We start from the raw sequence: 20,381 nt of genomic DNA, 5'->3' as shown, positions 1-20,381 counted from the left end.
CCTTGACTGCCTTTGCAAGCATATGAACTTCAGTGACATCCCATTCTTCATCCATAGTGTTCAATATGATGTCAGTCCACACTTTTCAGCAATAACAGCTTCAGCTCCTCTACGAAGGCTTTCCACAAGGTTTAGGAATGTGTTTATGGGAATATTTGACCATTCTTCCAGAAACGTATTTGTGAGTTCAGATACTGATTTTGGATGAAAAGGCCTGTGTCGCAGTCTCCGTTTTAATTCATCACAAAGGTGTTTTATTGGGTTGAGGTCAAGTCAAGTCAAAAGTCAAGTCAAAGTGAACTTTATTGTCATTTAGAAAAAACACAGCAGTGCACAGCTTAACAAGATTCTGGTTCTCTAAACTCCAATGTGCTATGCAAAATAAGACAATATGTAATTTAAATAGAAATACTCACAAACAACTAAAAACATTACAACTACACAGAATAAGGCACCATATCTATGAAATTAAATAATAGCAGCAAGGAATGGCAGTGTGTATAAATAAATAGGTATACGCATAGAATGTAATATACATATGAAGCAGAAAAATATTGTACATGAATATTGCACATCAGGTATATAAATGAATATAAGTTGTGCTGTACAAAATATAAATGAGTCAAGCTCAAGCGAAGTGCTACTGATATGGCATCATCTGTTGATCGGTTTGGGCGATATGCAAATTGGAGTGGGTCGAATGTAGCAGGGAGATTTGCTGTAATGTGATCTTTGACCAGCCTTTCGAAGCATTTCATTATGATGGGGGTGAGTGCAATCAGACGGTAGTCATTAAGTGATGATACAGGTGAGTTTTTTGTCAATGGCACAATGGTGGTGGACTTGAAACACTTGGGAACAGTGGCTTAACTCAGGGAGGTGTTGTAGATGTCAGTAACCACGTGCGCCAGTTTGTCAGCGCATTCCCTAAGAACCAAACCTGATATGTTATCAGGACCAGCAGCTTTTTTGGGTTGACCCTGTGTAGGGCTGTCCGTACTTTGGCTTGGTCTAATCTAAGCACTTCATCATCCAGATCCAAAGTGGCCTTTGTTATTGGTGTGGTGTTAGTTTCATCAAACCTGCTGAAGTATTTGTTGAGTTTGTCGATGTTGGCATTGCTGAGTGAAGTGAATGGCTTATAGTCTGTGATGGACTGGATGTCTTGCCACAGCCGTCTGGGGTCTTTGGAGTTAGTGAAGTGGCTTTGGATTTTCTGTCCATAGGCACGTTTAGCAGATCCCACACCCTTATTCAGTTTGGCTCTTGCAGATCTGAGTGCATCTTTGTCTCCAGACTTAAAAGCAGTGTCTCATGCTCTCAGTAGAGCATTCACCTCAGTGTTGAACCAGGGTTTCTGATTAGCCCGTGTGGTGATGTTTTTGGTGACTGTCACATCTTCCACACACTTGGATATGTATCCGATTACTGACTTAGCATACTCTATAAGTATGATGTGTTGGTTGACAGTGGCAGCTTCTCTAAACATAATCCAGTCTGTGCATTCAATACAGTCCTGTAAAGCTGAAACTGCTCCCTCTGGCCAGCATCTTATCTGCTTCATGTATGGTTGGTTTCTGGTAAGCAGGGGTCTGTATACTGGTCTTAACATGAAAGAGAGGTGGTCTAAATTCCCCAGGTGCGGGTATGGAACTGCCCTGAATGCACTCTTGATGTTACAGTAACATCAGGTCAGGACTCTGTGCAGGTCAGTCAATTTCTTCCACACCAAACTCACTCATCCATGTCTTTATGGACCTTGCTTTGTGCACTGGTGCACAGTCATGTTGGAACAGGAATGAGCTACCCCTAAACTGTTCACAGAAAGTTAAGGGCATGAAATATTCCAAAACCTCAAAGCATTCCCTTTCACTGGAATTAAGGGGCTGAACCCAGCTCCTGAAAAACAACCCCAGACCATAATCTCCTATACCAAAGTTTACACTTGGCACAATGCTGTCAGACAAGTATTGTTCTCCTGGCAAACGGCAAACCCAGACTTGTCCAACAGATTGCATGGAGAACAGAGAACACGTCTCCACTTCTCTAGGGGCAGCGTGCTTTATACCACTGCATCCGACATTTTGCATTGCACTTGGCAATGAAAGGCTTGGATGCAGGTGTTTCGCCATGGAAACATATTCCGTGCAGAAAGTTGGCAACGTCTGTGCACTATGTTCTTTAACATCTGCTGACATTGCTCTGTCATTTTACGTGGCCTAGTCTTGTCTACTTTTGTGGCTGAGATGCTGTCAATCCAAACCACTTTGTTATAATCCCCATTTTGTTATAATACCACTGACAGCTGACTGAAATATTTAGTAGTGAGGATATTTCACAACTGGACTTGTTGCAAAGGTGGCATCTTATCATGGTACCACGCTGGATCTCACAGCCCCTGAGGTTGACCCATACTTTCAGAAAAGAAAAAGCTTTAATTTGTAGTTATTGAACTGTAACAGAATACCATCTGCATGCGTTTAAAGTGTAATATGCTACATTTTTGAGTTAATATTCCCATTATTTATAATGGCTTTTATCTTGCCGATGATTCACAATGCATTTATAGCCCTTCATTTAAAGTGTGCCCTTGAAAATTGTCAAAGGATATATAGCTTTAAACTTTTTTCCCCATTTAGAATTGTGATGCCTTAACCTTAAGCAAATCAGATGGCTGGGGCAGGTAGGGCTAAGGGGCTAAGTCTCTCATCAGACACCACTTATGACAACTGATAATTTGGAACGTATGCCAGGAAAAACCTAGCCTGTTGTCTAACCACATATAAGCACCTAAAATTTATAAAAATCTATGGGGCTTTGATTTGAACTGGTCAGAGAAAACCTAAAAGAATGTGATGTCCACAATTAATTGGAAGGTCTGCAAAATTATTAGGTTGTTTCATGTCCAAAGATCCTCTGACACTCATTACATGGAATCATGGACTCTATGACATACTGGAACATTTGTAAAGTCATAATTATGAGATAGTAAGTCATAATAATGATAGAGTATAGGCCATAGTTATGTTAAGGTATAGTCAGTCAAAATTTAGAGTTGCTAAGTTGTCATTATGAGATAGTAATTAAATTATGAGATACTAGAAATAGTAGGTCACGAAATAGTTAGTCATAATTATGAGATGAAAAGTCACTGGCGATGTATTCCATTGGCAGTGGCCAATCCCAGTTGCGAGGAACAGGCTGCATTCAGACAAGCCCCATGCTAAACTCAGTCTGAGAAAATGGAGGAGAGACTGATTACCGATATTTCAGCGGCCCCTGTATTTCTAAGTCTCTGTACATTTACAAAAATGTATTAGAACTAAAAGAAGCAGAGGACATTGTCTGGACTTTTCTGTATTTCTCATACAGGACTGTTAACTTTTTATTTTCTTTTTTTATGAAGTGGGAAGGGCTGAGATATTAACCTTTTACATTACTTAATGTATAAATACGAAGTGAAAGGAAATACATTACTCAAGAAATATATTGTATTCAAATCATGTATGAACATTCAGCAGGGTGCAAAAGAAATTGAATGCAAAAGAAATAAAATAACCTCAGAGTCTCATGCTTAAAACAATCTCATGCAAGCCGGTTAGCAAACCTCGGATTTCATCATTGGTAAAACCACATTTAAAACATTCTTCTATGTTCATAATCCATTTGTCAGGCAATCTCCTCTGAATTGTGATTAAAAACTATTAAATATAAAAATTCATAATCATGACTTACTATCTGTATTATGGCTTACTGTCTCATAATTATGACTTTGAATCTCATTTTGACATAGTATATCATAATGTATGGCTTTTTTTTTAGTTTTTTAAGGGGTGGTTAAAGGAAGTTGTAGAATGTAAAATGCAGGGTTGGCTGTAATATTGTTGTGAGGCCCTGGAGAGTGTACACATGCCTTGAGCCTAGTGACTCTACATATGATCCAGACCCACCGCAGCCATGAACAGTATGAAGCGGTTACACGAAATGTTTTGCTGTTGCCATCATTAAATTTGCAAAACCAGTAAATGACGAATATAAGCAACAATTTATTAACGGAAGGGAAAAATTAGCGTTCATCGAAAGTGAAAGAGCTTTCAGTCTCACAGATCATCATTTGGAACATCATTCCAAAATAAGACACCAACGTCAAACTTTAATGAGAATAAACACTTGAACAACAAAATGAAATAATATTTTGCCAATAACCGTGGCATATACATTTAGGGAAAAGTTCTTGATTCATTTACTTCAATTAAACTGTAAGTAATTTACTGCTAATAAATTCGTTTTCCTCGTTATTTCCCGTGAGATTCACTTTTGCCTTGGATCAGTGTATGTGTAACTGATGTGTTTACTGTTTACTTAAGATAAAACCTTACGTGTGATTTTGCTCTAAAGCAATAATTTGGTTATTTTCTGTTAATTTAGACTTAAACATACAGGAGTCCTCAAATGTAGAAGTTTATTTTTGGTACATTTACAACTATTAAACATAAAATACGAATAAACAGAGCTTTGGCTGTAGAGTGTAAACCCCATCAGTGCATTCTGTAATTGTTTACAGCTCTCTGATATCCAAAAGTTTTGTTGGGACGTAACATTCACTTTTTGCCGCTGTTAAATCTGAGCATATAACTCATGTTTGTGATTAGTGTTAGAGATTGGTTTAGACGCAGGGTTTGGAATTATTCCAAGTGTTGAATTTAGCGGCAGATTATAAGATACTTTCCCGCACACTGGAGTTACGACTGTTGCCGCTGAAGACGCAGCAATGCTTCCTCAGAATCTGCTTCAGAGAATTTTTACATTCAGCAGCTTCCTTTGTTTATCCTCCATTCAGGCAAAATAAAAATTATGAGATATCGGCAGCACTGCCAACAAATTATGAAATAGAACAGCAAGTCTACAGGAACAAAAATAGAATCACATTGCACATTTCTTCCAAAAATATTTCTGGCTGTAAAAGCAGGGTCTAGGGGAGTTTTACCTGTGTATTTGTTATTTACCGGTATTTGTAAATACGTCCAGTGGTTTTACGTTCATCCTTATACGTTTTGGTTGGTCCATCGTCGAAAGCGCTGCCTCTAAAACCAGTTTGATTAGTATTTTGCACGGGCTTATTTTAATATTGTGTTGTTTAATTCGGCTCTAAAAATCTATCATTTTTGATTATGTTTTTTGTTTGTTTGTTTTATTGTTTTATCTGCGTTGTGTTTTTCATTTGTCAGGTTTTTCATTAATTTTAGCCATTTTAATATGCATGCAAAGCACATTAACCCCCATACAGACACACACCAGAAACACTGATGGCAAATAACAGTCGAACAACATTTCTTAAGATATTCAAAAGTATTTATTAGATATTAATAATACAGCTTGTGCGTGTTTGCGTCCTCCTGATGAGAGCTGACTGTTTATCGGTACTTCTCAGAGAGAGCCAGGGCCACAGCAGCGAGGAACTTGTCCACAGACACATGCACCTCCGGGGTGAATTCGTTGGGGAAGTGGATGGCCAGAACCACAAGCAGGTTGTGGGACAGGATCTAAAAGAAACCAAGAGCATGGTTCAACATGTGCATGATTTAAACCCTGTAGCCAGAGGAGGATGGGGCATTAGGGGGAACGCGTCTTACCTTGAAGTTGGCTGGGTCAATACGCAGCTGGAAAGCGTGCAGCTCGCTGAGGGTGAGCAGTCCGTTGGTCAGGTCATCGATTTTGCTGATGGCCTCACCCACGCCGGTCATGACAGTCTTTCCGTGCTTCTTCACGGGGGCAGAGCCAGGGCTCAAGTCCTTCCAGTGGGAGAAGTAGGTCTTGGTCTGAGGGTAGACGGTCAGCATCCTGTGATGACACACACACACACACACACACACACACAGAGTTAACTCTTAGCGCTGAGGACAGAGAACAGAGAGAAGAGAGGAACAGAGAGAAGAGATGAAGGAATCTAACAGCCTACCTCCCAAAAGCATCGGCACCGATCTGGTCGGATTTGGGGGCGATCGTGGCCCAGAAGGCCTTGACGGTTTCCTTGTCCTTTGCAGTGAGGCTCATGGTTAGAGTGATTTGGAAGAAGACTTCTGTGAGGTGACAGCAAAATGAATCGTCCTTTTATACCACGACCCAACGTCGGCACACCCCGGACCCTCCTCTAAAAACGTGCTAAGTTTGGAGGCGTGCCAGAGATGAAAGATTACACCGTGGCTGCCTGCCAAAGATAAGCTACATTTAAGCCTTGAGACAGTTACATTTTCGTTTCATGTTTTGATCTATATTTTGTTCTGAAATGCAGTAAATTTGAATTAAACTACCTTCTGTATTTAAATGTGTTCAGTTCACAGGCTAAAAACTACCGTATGTTTCACGCTTTTAACTGTCCTTTTGCATTTAAGGTCTTTAAATGATTGCAGTCACATTTTTATATCACCTTCTTATAATTTTCTTTCTCCTTTACATAGTTCACCTTTTTCACTTTAGTTCATTCATTAATTTCCGTTTTGTGTTTTTACTGACTACTCTGTGCATTAAGGAAAGTGTGATTTTCTTCCTAGAGTCTAATCAGGGAAGTCATTCTTAAATATTGTGGAATCATTTGTAAGAGTGGTTTACTTTGGACGTGAATGGACATGCGATGGCTTTGGTGGCATTAGGTTTTAATGTGAATTTTTCAAATTAGATCATTTTTTCTCAGATTTAAAATTCTGAATTTACATGAAATACACTGAATATGAACTTAATTCAGCGGTGGAATTTTCAAATACTTTTTCAAAAGAAATACTTTGTTAAATCATTCATTCATTCATTGTCTGTAACTGCTTCTCTAGTTCAGTGTTGGAGAGTCTACCTACAATCACATCACACCGTCCCCCATTGATTCACTCACACATATGGACATTTTGCGTAGCCAGTTCACCTACCAAACGTGTGTTTTTGGACTGTGGGAGGAAACCAGAGGAAACCCATGGTGACACGGAAAACACACCAGCCTCCACACAGACCCCATCAGCGACCATATCCCTGAATAACCTTTATTCAAGATTGTGGTGGAACCTGACCAATGATGATTTTAGGCACTTTGCAACTAAAGAACTAGAGGAGGTTTATTCATTTTAATCTGAAAGATATTAGCACTTTTTAATGGTAATCATAATAAAAGCTGATATTGTACTTTTTGTGACACTATTATTAAAGCTACTCACCCTTTCCCAGAGCAACCCTGAACAAGATAAATGGTCACAGATGAATGAATGAATGAATGAATGAATGAACAATATACATTTTCTTAATAAAACAAGATTTTATTAAATACGTTTTGCATAATATTGTGTTATTTACAACAACTATCTGACAAAAGAGATGTCACATTCAAACTTTTATTGATTATTATTATTATTATTATTATTATTATTATTTCAGCTCTGACCCTGCTCTGAAACGGCAGCTGTTCAGTGACATTCTGAACCTCAGCCAGTAAGTGTCTTAGTGACAGATTGGGGGTAACTGTTTGTGTTAGTTTCAATGTTCTGAGGTCTCTCCATTGTGTAGGTGATGTTTCTTGGCTGTGGCTGAGCAGGCAATGAAGGGAGAGAGCTCTGAATTAAGAAGCTTTAAGCACTTTTTTTCCACTACATGGGATGTCCTCTTCTTGACTCGGCTCTATTTGTATGGTCCCTGGTGGGTTTTCCACTATAAAGTCTCCCGTACCAATATATATTTGATGACACAGCAAAACCCCAATAGCTTGTTTCCTCATTTTGTATTTGCCTGTTGTATCTTTGTTTGGGATTAAACACAACTCTGCACATCAGTTCAGACAAATCAATTGCGTTTTTCCATTCTGTGTTCCCAAGTCTGGCTCTCAGTGCATTATTTTATTGGCCTCCGATTCAAGGAACGTTTAAATCTCTTCAAAACACCACAGTGCAGTTTTACCAGTTTGCCAATGTGAGTCGGATAAATCAATGTGATCTCTTGCAGATTTTATAAGTGGCTAGCTTGTGTTGACTGTTTATATTTTGCTGTCTAAAGAAGTCTCTTTGGACATTCAGCCCTCTGTAATGTTTTTACATCATATTTAGTTCCTATTCGGCTCGCTTTGGAACCAGTTGGGAGCAGGGACTAAAAAAAGTACCACTTTCAGGGACCAGGTACCAGATTTACCAAGTGGAAAAGCAACAAAGCAGAGCAGAGAAGGCACCATGCAGTCAAAAGTCACCATTAGTTTGTTTCCCATTTACTGAGTAAGGGCTACATACAAACAGGTGGGAGACTTTAAGTGAACTTGTCAATACATTTTTTTTCAGTTGTTTTTTTCTTATTCAATTGAATTAATCTATTACCATAGGATTCTAATGTGCTGTAGTGAGACTTATATTTTATCTTTGAATGCTGAACTGTCCACAGAAGTGGAACCATTAGAAGACAGCTGAATTGTGGTAATAAATGTCAGCAACAATGCTTGAATACTGTGGCATTCAAACTATAATTAATTCCTCAGGAAAGTGTGCTGAGGAAACATTCCTCATTATTCCAACTCCACCATGACTGTTGATACAAGGTGGATTGAGTCAATGGATGAATGCTGCTGCCAAATATTTCTAACCCTACCATCTGTGTGCCTCAGTAGAAATCACAATCCTAACTGTTAACTTTCGGTGAACCTCTGCCAGTGCAGACACAGCTTTCTGTTCTTGGTTAATACAAATGTAACAAACTACACATCAACACAATTTCTCTTGTATTAGGATTAGCCACTTTTTACAGATATAAAGACAACTCTAGGTATTCTATGTCTGGAAAGTCTTGCCCCACACTGTTGTAGGTTTCCACAAATGTTCTGCATTTGTAGCTTTGCTTTCACCTTTCTTTGCAGTTCATTCCAAACCAAACCAAAACGTGGGATTTAACCCAGATACAGGGCCGGCTATTAACTGATCTTTGAAGCATTCCTTCTTGTTCTTCTCTTTTAAGGTAATTCTGATGAAAAATATGTTCACGTATTATATGTTTATGTATAATACGATTGTTAATGTACTTATGAAATCAAATTCTTGAAAGATATTATCTTCAGAAACCTTGTCACTGTGGTGGTACCTTTTGCTGTCTCTGTGGTGGTACCCTCAAGAGTAATTTAAATACTAGTCAAAGACAACACCTGCAATCAAGTGTTTGCAGTAACTTGCAATAAGTCTTTCACAGCACTGTGAAGGAATTTTGGCCCACTCATCTGTGCAGAATTGCTGTAATTCAGCCACATTGAAGGGTTTTTGAGCATTAACCACTTTTTTAAAATCAAAACTGCATTTTGTGTTTACATGTGTTGACTAATATTTAACTAATATTTAAATTTGTTTGATGATCTGAAACATTTAACAGTGACAAACATGCCAATAAATAAATAAATATAATAATAAATAATAATACATTTTACACCTCTATTTATTCTTTAATTAAGGAGCGTAATTATACCTTATTTTATTATAATTGTCTATTTTAAAATTGCGTTGATTTCATACGCCCCGTTTCATCTCCAGGACTTATATTATGTTTTTAATTTTTTTTTTATATGACACAGTTCTATTATGAAAGATTACAAACATGTATCTCTCTTTCTAGAGAAGATAATGTGATGTACTTTTTAGGAACAAATCTGGACTTTTAAACACTGTTGTAGCTTTAAAGGTACATTTACACCGTACCTTTTTTTCTGAGAGTGCAATAAGGCGATGTCAGCAGATAAAATTGTGCGAAGATCTCAAAGAGATTGTGAACTTCTGCGACAGCGCTTTCCTTTACTATCACAATGAAACAACAGGATTCTAACAGAAGGGTTTCCTCCTTGAAATATCTGCTTTTTAATGTTTGTGAAATTAAACAATGTACTAATGTCTGTGTACATTGTTAGAAAACTGTCACTGTGGTTATACCCTCAAATGGTACAAATGGGAACTAAGTTGTACTAATATTCTATACTGTATATTTGTACGTTGTCATGACTGCATATGCCCAATTTAATTTCCAGGACTTATATTCTTTTTACACAGTTATATAATGAAAGATATCAAATTTAACTCTCCTTGTGGAGAAGAGAATGTAGCTTTATATAACATAACTCCAGTTAAACACCACTTTTGTACATTTAAAGGTACATTTGCATGACTGTCGATGACAACTTACAATGTCTAAAAAATAATTTAACCATACAAACCTATCAGTTTGACAAATGAGTGATTTAAACATGTAGCGTTTATACGTATACACTATTTACGCGGTTTTATTACAAACATTTTCGTCTACATATATTTTCACAGACAGACTTTCAAGTTTAGGTACTCAGAAATACTATCACTGTGGTCGGACAATCAAGGGTATCTTAATCTGTACATTTAGTTAGGGAACATATCTATACCTTATTCTATTATAATTGTAGATTTAAAAATGTTATTGATACACTCAAGTCTACATGACTTATATTACGTTATTTTATTTCACACAGTTCTATAATGAAATATTAAAAATATTCACTTGTCTTTCTGGAGAAGAGGATTTAATGTACCTTGAGGGATTATAAGTGGACTTTAAATCCACTGATGTACCTTTAGTAAATGTACTTCTACCGTACTTTTTTTTCCGAGACACTACTTTCGCCTAATACAATTACAACATCGATAGAAATTAAGAAAGAAAAAAATTGCTCTACACACATATCAGATAACAGTTGTTCACCACATCGTGACAGAACACACCCCATGTAACTGCCGACCAATCAGCTGGGTTTGGGTGGGGTGGACTTTCAGATATATAAGCCCCTGACAGAGTCCCTTACATTACACAGCTTTTCCACGTCAGGAAACGTAGAAAACAAATACATCAACATGGTTGTCTGGACAGATTTCGAGCGTGCTACCATCCAGGACATCTTCTCCAAAATCGATTACGCCAACGTGGGACTGAACGCCTTGACGAGGTAAGCGATTTGAAGTTTAGTTCACGCTTTTGTAAACGCTTCGTGGTTTATTCTGCTGATCTATGCTTTCTTTAACCCTCAGATGTCTTGTGGTGTACCCCTGGACTCAGAGGTACTTCGCCAAGTTTGGAAACTTGTACAACGCCGCCGCAATCATGGGAAACCCCATGGTCGCTGCTCACGGCTTAGTTGTATTCAGTGGTCTGGACAAAGCTGTGAAGAACATGGACAACATCAAGGTTGCCTTCGCTGAACTGAGTGTGCTGCACTCCGAGAAACTGCATGTGGATCCCGACAACTTCAGGGTAAGTCCAGTGTGAAATCTCTTTCTGTTTTGTGAAGTCCTCGTCTGTTAAAGGCACCGATGTTGAAGAATATTGTCTAATGTTTGTTCCTTATTCTCTTCTCCCCGCAGCTGTTGGCTGACTGCATTACCATCGTCGTTGCCGCTCAAATGGGAGCTGCTTTCACACCTGAGGTGCAGGCAGCTTTCCAGAAGTTCCTGGCCGTGGTAGCCGCTGCCCTCAGAAAGCAGTACCACTAGACGCTGAATGGACTTGACTGCTCGACAGGACCATGAGAAACTACCAATTGTATAATCGAAACTGTATTTGTCAGTTAAAATAAATAAACTTGATCAGAACTGATGTGTTCGGTGCAGCGTGTGATATTTTCTTACTCCAGATAGCATACATAATTGGGCATTAGCTCAGATACACATGATTTATTAGATTTACGTCATAATCAAACGATATAATGACTTTTCAAATAGGCTTTCAATATAGGTGTATGGATTTTTATTTTTAAAAGCAAGAAAACGACTGCTGTGTGTATTTACAGAAACATTATCAAATAAACCATATATAACAGTGTTATATTAAAAATGCGACGTAATTCCCAAATTTAACCCGGCATTGTGCAAACCAATAGTTTGGTTTAGAATAATCTTTACCGTGCATTCCGATAAAGTTAGTTGAATGCTTTGATGTTTGTCTTCTCATATTAAAATGTAATTATAAAATGTATAAATATTTATATTTACAAATATAATAATTCAATAAAACTGATTTTAATAGCACTTGGACTGCTGTTTGTGTTTAACGATATTTATTGCCTGTCACTTTAAATAGATATCTAAAACTGATGTAGTGATTTTTAGAAACTTCTGATTAGCCAGCTGTAAAATATTATTGCACCTACAGCTGTATTTAAGGGTCGAGAATTACAGAAATAAACATTTTATCTCTTGATACAATGGGGAACTCTGAAAGCAGCTCATTGAGAAACAAACCAGTGGGTTTAGGGGGATTGGGGATTTAAACATTTATATATCCTCCTTACCTATAATGCTAAATATTACAATACATTTACAATTTCCATGCCTGGAAATATCTTTGAAATACGATTTCAAACAACCCTACATTGGACAATACCACTCGTCTCTGCCTCCCTCATATTATTGGTCATGTGGGTTGCGTCCTCATAAGCACCTGCACAAGCCAGAGAAGGCATATAAATAGCTATCTAGATTTTTTAAAACACGTTGCTGCCTTCATTAAGTCACTCACATGAAGATGTTAGATTGCTCAATTTTACATTTCTACCTGCTGTGGCGACACGTATTTCACTGCGGTCACGTCATCAGACATTCAATTTTCTTGGTCTCCCTATTAGATGTAAAAGAGCAATCAGCTCTCTGAGGCTAAAAAAGACACTTACACTTTCTATAAATGGTATAATAGGATGCTGACAGACCTTAAATAGTTCATATTGTTCTACGATGTGAAGCTAGACTGCTTATGTTGTCCCTTTTTGCCGCACACAGCACTACACTAAAGAAAGACATTCTCTGTTAGACAGCAACTGCCGCTATGGAATGCCAACGAGTTCAAAAGAGTAGATTTAAAAAAAGCATTTGTTCTCCACTGCTTTTGATGTCTGACATTGTATATTTTCAGTATTTTATTACTGTTATTTTTCTGTTTGCTTACTGAATTGTTATACATGCTTTAAAAATGGCTGATTTAAATTGTTTCTACACAAAATTAAATAATTTTTCAACTTGTAAATGTTTTTCCTTTTCCATTTTTAATTCCACCTTGGATTTGGTCACAAAACCCACATCACATACATCAATAACTATCGTAAAATGGCTTTAGTAGTTTTAAAGTCTCTCGTTTTCATCCTACATTTAGCCATTCATTTCTACCTACAAAGGAATTCATCAGGATTGACAGATCATTTTACTGTCAGATTATTTTTTTAATTTTACTTTGAACATTTGTCGTCATGTCCAAATCCCTGATTACAGTAGCTACTTTTCAATGGCTGTAGTTTTGAAAAGATCCATAATTTCGGAATACAAAGACTACCATATTATTCACAAAGGTCAGCTAAGTCAACAAATTTAATATTAGATCATTTTACTGTCAATTGCTTTTTCAATTTCATTTTGTCATTATGTCTATATCCTAGAATACAGTAACTATATTTCAATGGCTGCAGTTTTAAAATGATCCATAATTTCTGAATACAATGGCCACCATCTTATTCAGGAAGGACAGGAAGTCAACACACTCAATATCAGATAATTTTTCTATCAGATTATTTTTTAATTCCACTTTGAACTTTGTCATTATGTTTATATCCTAGATTACAGTAACTACATTTCAATGGCTATAGTTTTAAAGAGACACATAATTTCTGAAAACAACAACTACCATATTATTCAGGAATGGCAGCCAAGTCAACATATTTAGTATCAGATCATTTTACTGTCAGATTCTTTTTTAATTGCACTTTGAACTTTGTCATTTTGTACAAAACCCTGATTACAGTAACTACTTTTCAATGGATGTAGTTTTGAAAAGATCCATAATTTCTGACAATAATGACCATTATATTATTCAGGTAGGTCAGCCAAGTCAACACACTTAATATCAGACCATTTTACTGTCAGATTCTTTTTAAATTTCAGATTCATTTTATTTCCAAACCGCTGATTACAGTACCGGAGACTAGAAGTCTGATGTTGTATTTAATATACAGAATCCAGATGTGTGCCAGAGGTGATCCTAGACTATAGTGGATGGTAGATTTATGGGTGTGACTGAATGAGTCGTGTTTTTTTTTTAAACTTACCATGAATGAAGAAACTAGAAATCTGATGTTGTATATAAGATACAGATCCAAATAATCCAAATAATTTTTTTTTTACACCAGAGGGCATCTGGACTCCAAACCTGGGTCCAGCTGGTCTTTCAGGTTGGAATCAATCTTTAAGAAAGATCCCAATGCTGCCATAGACCAGAACATAGCCCTTCAGAACCCAATAACATTGGATATGTGTGTGTGTGAGTGAGTGTATATGTGTTTGGCAATGGGGATGGGGATGGGGATCCAACTGTTTATTTATATTGCAAAAGCATGATTCAGAATTCTTGGATACTCATTCAACGGGAATCTTCCTTAAGACTTTGTCTTGTCAAGTGTCACACATTTTATGTAAAGTAGAAATGAAGTAGAAGTTTAGATTCAATCAAGGGTGAATCTGCTTCCTGTCCAGAAGATCAGCTAAGAGAGTTCAGAAATTCCAACAATAGTTTTAACTTTATTTGAAGTAGTAATTTTAGAAAGCTATAGTTTAAATCCAGCAAAGCCCAATGCCATGCCCAGAGCATGAAAGACACCTCAGTGTTCACATGTGTGCGATTGGAGAGTGTGATCCTAAGCTTTAAGGACTCTTTGGGGGTTTGGAAAATATTGCTAAACAGTTAAATATTGCTAAACATCCCAAGGACTAATTAAAGTTTAGAGGTTGGCATGACCTCGACGTAAATATAATTTAGTAAAACAGTGTACAGAGTTATGATATGTAGGATACTTTGTTCCTTGTTTGTTTGTTTTTTTTATTTTATATTTCATTAAATTAAATTCAGTCTTAAATTTCATCAAATTCATGGCAAATGAAAATATAGATCTACAATTTGTATTCACAAAATACAATGCATATAAAATAAACAATGGATGATACATCCTAATCCGTTCAACAGTTCAAACTATATAAAAGAAAAAAATATAGTTTGGTACATCAATTTTTAAATGTGTTCAATATTGTTTTAAGAAATCATTTTTTGTTTCACATAAATGAAGTAAAAAGGTGCTTTAAAAAAGGTTTAATCAAGGATTGAATGATCTTGTCCACTCTATAAGTGTTGTTAAAGAAAACAAATTCTATATTTATAGTAAATCATTTGTGTATTGATAACCACTGTTACTTATTAGGGATATTTAAGCATTTTCTCAAGTAAAACATGAAAATTCGCCAAAATACATGTTCTACTACCCCACGCTGTCTGTCTACTGAACTATAATTAATTTGAGTAAAATCTGGAACGCAGTACACAAAGAGATTTATATAAATAATGTGGGAAACTGTGACGTCAAATATGTGACGGTGGTGTTCGCCTGATGTGACATCCCAGACGGCAAGCATATATCGTTCCACTGGCATAAAAAGGCTGGCACATCACTGCTGGTCCACCATCGGAGCACTCAGATTACTGTCCTATACAGGATACTAATTTTTAATCTCCTCAAACAGATTTTAAATTCACAGAGACTTTTATTCTGGAAAACAAACTAATACTAATCTTACCAACAACTATGAGAGATATAATAATGTGTATAAGCCTGATATAAAATGATGGTAAAAATGTTGACACTGTGCGGGATTATTTATTTAGTAATTAGTAGTTTATTTACTAATCTTGTTTATAAAGGATAACAAAAGAACCTAATGATGGGGGAAAATGTAAATTGGACTGTGAATGGAAAGTGCTAAAATGTGGCATTTTGTCTAAAATTCTGTTTAATCACCAGTGGTCCGCCCAGAAATCACTGTGCTAGTCGACCTCCAACTTTGCCCTCAGTGGGTCGACAGTATTCCGCCGTGTCCTTGCTCTCTGTACTGTATAATACAACGGTCTCTCTGTACAGAGCAGTTATTCATCGACCGCTGAGTTCGTGGCCGGCTCGTTGGTCTAGGGGTATGATTCTCGCTTAGGGTGCGAGAGGTCCCGGGTTCAAATCCCGGACGAGCCCAGATTTTACTGTAAAATATACCACTGAAAACGAAAGTTTCAAATATTTCAATGGTAATGGTAATTGTGCAGCAGTTCCAGCTAGGCCCTGAGCCCACAGCGACCCTAAACTGGATAAGCGGTTACAGATAATGAATGAATGAATAATTGTGCAGCAATTGGAAACCATCCCAGCAGAAAACCTGGTGAGGTCAATTACTAGACTACGAAGGCTATCACTGTCTTATGATGAATGAACGAATGAATAAATGAGCTTAAATCACATAAAATACCTGCCCACAGATACAGCTTCTCAATATGTGTTCTTAGGAAACGTCTCATTCCAAGTACTGTTCCATTTAAAAGTCCACGGCTGCGTCCGAAATGGCATACTTGAGTACTACATGCTAGCTGGGAGTGAGTGTGTACTACTTAACCCCTAAACTAGTAAACTAACTAGTATACATTGTATACGCTACCTCGGACGCACTTGATCCGTCATCAGGCCCACTGAGCTTAATTTTATCTCAGTTTTAAATATATATATATATATATATATATATATATATATATATATATATATATATATATATATATATATATATATATAAATCTAAATCTATATATATATTTAAATATATCTATTAACATTTAGCCCTGTGAAGGACTGGCGTCCCCTCCAGGGTGTATTCCCGCCTTGCGCCCGATGGATTGGATAAGCGGTTACAGATAATGGATGGATGGATGGATATTAACATTTACAATCTGTTTTTTTCTATTTACAGTCTTAAAATGCTACATTTAGTATGCTTGTAATTTATATTAAAATATGATTTAAAAACTTTTCGATTTCATGTTTTGTCAGTTTTAGGGTCAAATATGCTGAAAAAGTGGACCAAAGAGAAAAAATAACTGACAGATCATAAAGTTGAGGTTGTTCTTAAAATAAAGATACCAAACACGGGCATGAAAACCTTTGACGCAGGATATCGAAGCAAAATCAAAAGTATGCAAAAATGGCCAAAATAGGCCTAGACTCCTAAGCAATGGTTGATTTTATGTTGGTTTTGTGTTGTGGATGAATCACAACGTTGAACCAATATTAAATCAACATAAAATCAGTGCACAAATAAAGACATTTTAATGTCACAGATCAACGCTGATTCAACCATTAAGACGTTTAAAAAACAATGAACGTTGTTTCAACATACTTTTGTTACCTGGGAATAAACAATTTAAAATAATACAGTTATTTTAAACTGGTGATACCATATTTGCAAAATATATGGACAGATTCTGCCTTGCCATTGTTCAAAAAGCTGACAGTCCTGATGGCAGTTGGCTTAATTAATGTCTGACAACAAACATGTTTTATCTGATTTATTACAGTCGAAAAGGATTTACAAGTGCACACTGGTCCCCCGGCCCTGTGTTATACTTATTTTGATATTAGAAAGTTGGCAATGAACGTTGTATACGGGGAGAATGTGTAGTGAGTCTCTGTAATTTTAAGACAAAAATAAAGAAAAAGCGTTAAATGAATGTCTGTTACAATCTTTAATTAATCCTGTATTCTGTGATGGGCAAACACTGTACTGTATAATACAGCGGTCTAGGGGTATGATTCTCGCTTTGGGTGCGAGAGGTCCCGGGTTCAAATCCCGGACGAGCCCAGATTTTACTGTAAAGTATACCACTGAATACAAAAGTTTCAAATATTTCAGTAATGGTAATTGTGCAGCAATTCCAGCTAGGTCCTGAGCCCACCGCGACCCTAAACTGGATAACCACTAAAGCAGTAAACTAACTAGTATACATAGTGTACGCTACCTCGGACGCACTTGATCCGTCATCTTACCAACAACCTTTGACCCAAGATCCCTGCAACAAGGAGACGGCGGACTACTGTTGGTCCACTGAGCTTAATTTTATCTCCGTTTTAAATATATATATATATATATATATATATATATATATATATATATATATATATATATATATATACACACTTAGACTTAGTTCTGACACTAGGTCTTAACATTGACAAAATTAATATCTTACCGCAATCCTCAGCAAGCCTCATCCTCTCCGACCATTGCTTAATTTCTTTTGAGCTACGTCTTAGCCATAATATATGTAAGAACCCTCGTTATTCTACAAGGCATATAATAAAACCATCTACCGCCCTACAATTTATAGAAAACCTCCCAGAACTATCAACCCCAGTTCCAACTCCATCAGACCCAATGGACCTAGATGTACTAACTGATTACCTAGAAAATACCTGTCGATCTACTTTAGAAAAGGTAGCACCACTTAAACATAAAAGTATAAGACAGAAAAAGCTCGCACCATGGTATAATGATAAGACCTGTACTTTAAAACAAACATTACGAAAACTAGAGCGGAAATGGCGATCAACCAAGCTTGAAGTGTTCCATTCTGCCTGGAAGGACAGCCTTATAGTGTATAGAAATGCCCTCACTAAAGCTCGCTCAGCATATCTGGCCTCGCTGATCTCCAATAATAAAAATAATCCGAGAGCACTGTTTAGTGTGTTTTCTAGAATTACAAAAAATCAAGCAGGTTCTGAACAACTAATTCCAGCAACTCTCACCAGTAAAGATTTTATGGACTTTTTTAATAATAAAATTGAGAATATTAGACAACAAACTCAAGCCACAGGATCAAATCCATCCTGGCTGCCACCCGATGTGAATGACATAAAATATAATGTAACTGTAAAAGAAAAACTTGAAACCTTTTACCCACTCCCACAGTTAGAACTAGAGAAGATTATCACTTCCGCAAACTGTACAACTTGCACACTTGATGCAATTCCAACAAAATTGCTCAAAGAAGTACTACCAGCTAATATTGATCCTCTTTTAACCATAGTAAACTCATCCCTTAGTCTGGGCCATGTACCCAAAGCTTTTAAACTAGCAGTTATTAAACCTATGATCAAGAAACCAAATCTTGATGCTAGTACACTGTCTAATTACAGGCCTATTTCAAATTTGCCATTTCTGTCCAAGATCTTAGAAAAAGCCGTGGCCCAACAACTTAGTTCATATCTACATAAGAATCATATATATGAAAAATTCCAATCTGGATTCAGGCAACATCATAGTACAGAGACTGCTCTAGTCAAGATAACAAATGATCTTCTTCTTGCCTCTGATCAAGGCCACGTATCCCTGTTGGTGCTTCTTGACCTAAGCGCAGCCTTCGATACAATAGACCACAATATTCTCCTGGAAAGGTTAGAAAACATGGTTGGAATCACAAGGACAGCCCTATTATGGTTCAAATCTTACTTAACGGAACGTTACCAATTCGTAAAAGTAAAAAATCTAAATTCAAATTATTCTAAAGTAAGATTTGGAATTCCACAAGGCTCTATTTTAGGACCATTGTTGTTTACATTGTACATGTTACCACTAGGCACAGTTATAAGAAACCATGACATTAACTTTCACTGTTACGCAGACGACACGCAATTGTATATTTCAGCCAAGCCCGATGACAAACACAGATTAAAGAAAATAGAGGACTGTGTAAAAGACGTGAAAGGCTGGATGTTGCGTAACTTCCTCCTTCTAAACAGCAACAAAACAGAGGTCCTGCTTTTGGGTCCAAAAGTGGCAAGAAATAAATTATCAGATTTAATTTTAAATCTAGCTGACTTTCCAGTTAAACCTGGTTCAGCAGCAAAAAATCTTGGTGCCATAATTGACCCAGATTTATCATTTGATCAACACATAGGCAGTATCACTAGGACAGCTTTTTTACATCTTCGCAATATTGCTAAGATTAGAAATGCCTTATCCCTCCAGGACGCAGAAACATTAGTACATGCCTTTATTACTTCAAGGCTTGACTACTGTAACGCACTACTGTCAGGATGCACCAGCAGCAATTTAAGAAAACTTCAACTAGTTCAAAATGCTGCAGCTAGGGTCCTCACTAAAACTCGAAAATTTGAACATATCAGCCCAGTTCTATCATCTCTTCATTGGCTGCCTGTTAAATTCCGCATTGACTACAAAATTTTGTTATTAACATATAAAGCTCTACATGGGCTTGCTCCTGAATACCTTCAAGATACAATTTCCTATTATGAGCCTCCACGTTCACTCAGATCACAGAATACTGGATTTTTAATTGTTCCCAGAATTCAGAAGGCCTCAGCTGGGGGAAGAGCCTTTTCTTATAAAGCCCCGAGACTCTGGAATGATCTTCCAAAAAAATGTTCGGGACTCAGACACAGTCGCAATCTTCAAATCTAGGCTAAAAACTCATTTGTTTAGTTTATCTTTTGGTAGCTAATG

The 20,381-nt window shown here is 36.9% G+C and overlaps 2 protein-coding genes and 1 non-coding gene across 3 annotated transcripts; 2 read left to right on the top strand and 1 right to left on the bottom strand.

Annotated features, from left to right (window-relative positions):
- Window positions 1-5,414: 5,414 nt before the first annotated feature.
- LOC136699238 (hemoglobin embryonic subunit alpha-like) lies at window positions 5,415-6,067 on the bottom strand. Its single transcript, XM_066673789.1, has 3 exons — window positions 5,960-6,067; window positions 5,634-5,841; window positions 5,415-5,543 (listed from the first exon to the last, which is right to left on the bottom strand). Exons 1-3 carry the CDS (start codon window positions 6,052-6,054, stop codon window positions 5,415-5,417), a joined length of 432 nt encoding a protein of 143 aa, XP_066529886.1. The 5' UTR covers window positions 6,055-6,067.
- Window positions 6,068-10,848: 4,781 nt separating this feature from the next.
- On the top strand, window positions 10,849-11,598 carry LOC136699181 (hemoglobin subunit beta-like). Its single transcript, XM_066673671.1, has 3 exons — window positions 10,849-10,966; window positions 11,049-11,271; window positions 11,382-11,598. The coding sequence occupies exons 1-3, from the start codon at window positions 10,875-10,877 to the stop codon at window positions 11,508-11,510; spliced, it is 444 nt and encodes a 147-aa protein (XP_066529768.1). The 5' UTR covers window positions 10,849-10,874; the 3' UTR covers window positions 11,511-11,598.
- A 4,399-nt stretch (window positions 11,599-15,997) lies between these two features.
- Window positions 15,998-16,069, top strand: trnap-agg (transfer RNA proline (anticodon AGG)). Its single transcript has one exon. It is a non-coding gene; the product is annotated as a tRNA-Pro (tRNA).
- Window positions 16,070-20,381: the final 4,312 nt, after the last annotated feature.

This window comes from Hoplias malabaricus, chromosome 6 (assembly GCF_029633855.1).
Source record: "Hoplias malabaricus isolate fHopMal1 chromosome 6, fHopMal1.hap1, whole genome shotgun sequence".
NCBI classification, from domain to species: Eukaryota; Metazoa; Chordata; class Actinopteri; order Characiformes; family Erythrinidae; genus Hoplias; species Hoplias malabaricus.
This window is presented reverse-complemented; position numbering and strand designations above follow the sequence as displayed.

Bases quoted from the DNA above. Each gene is read 5' to 3' on its own strand.
- LOC136699238 (XM_066673789.1), bottom strand. From the start codon at position 6,054: ATGAGCCTCACTGCAAAGGACAAGGAAACCGTCAAGGCCTTCTGGGCC. The intron at 5,842-5,959 runs GTAGGCTGTTAG...GTGTCATCACAG, and splicing joins GGTGCCGATGCTTTTGGGAG to GATGCTGACCGTCTACCCTC. The intron at 5,544-5,633 runs GTAAGACGCGTT...GGTTTCTTTTAG, and splicing joins TTGACCCAGCCAACTTCAAG to ATCCTGTCCCACAACCTGCT.
- LOC136699181 (XM_066673671.1), top strand. From the start codon at position 10,875: ATGGTTGTCTGGACAGATTTCGAGCGTGCTACCATCCAGGACATCTTC. The intron at 10,967-11,048 runs GTAAGCGATTTG...TTTAACCCTCAG, and splicing joins GGACTGAACGCCTTGACGAG to ATGTCTTGTGGTGTACCCCT. The intron at 11,272-11,381 runs GTAAGTCCAGTG...TTCTCCCCGCAG, and splicing joins TGGATCCCGACAACTTCAGG to CTGTTGGCTGACTGCATTAC.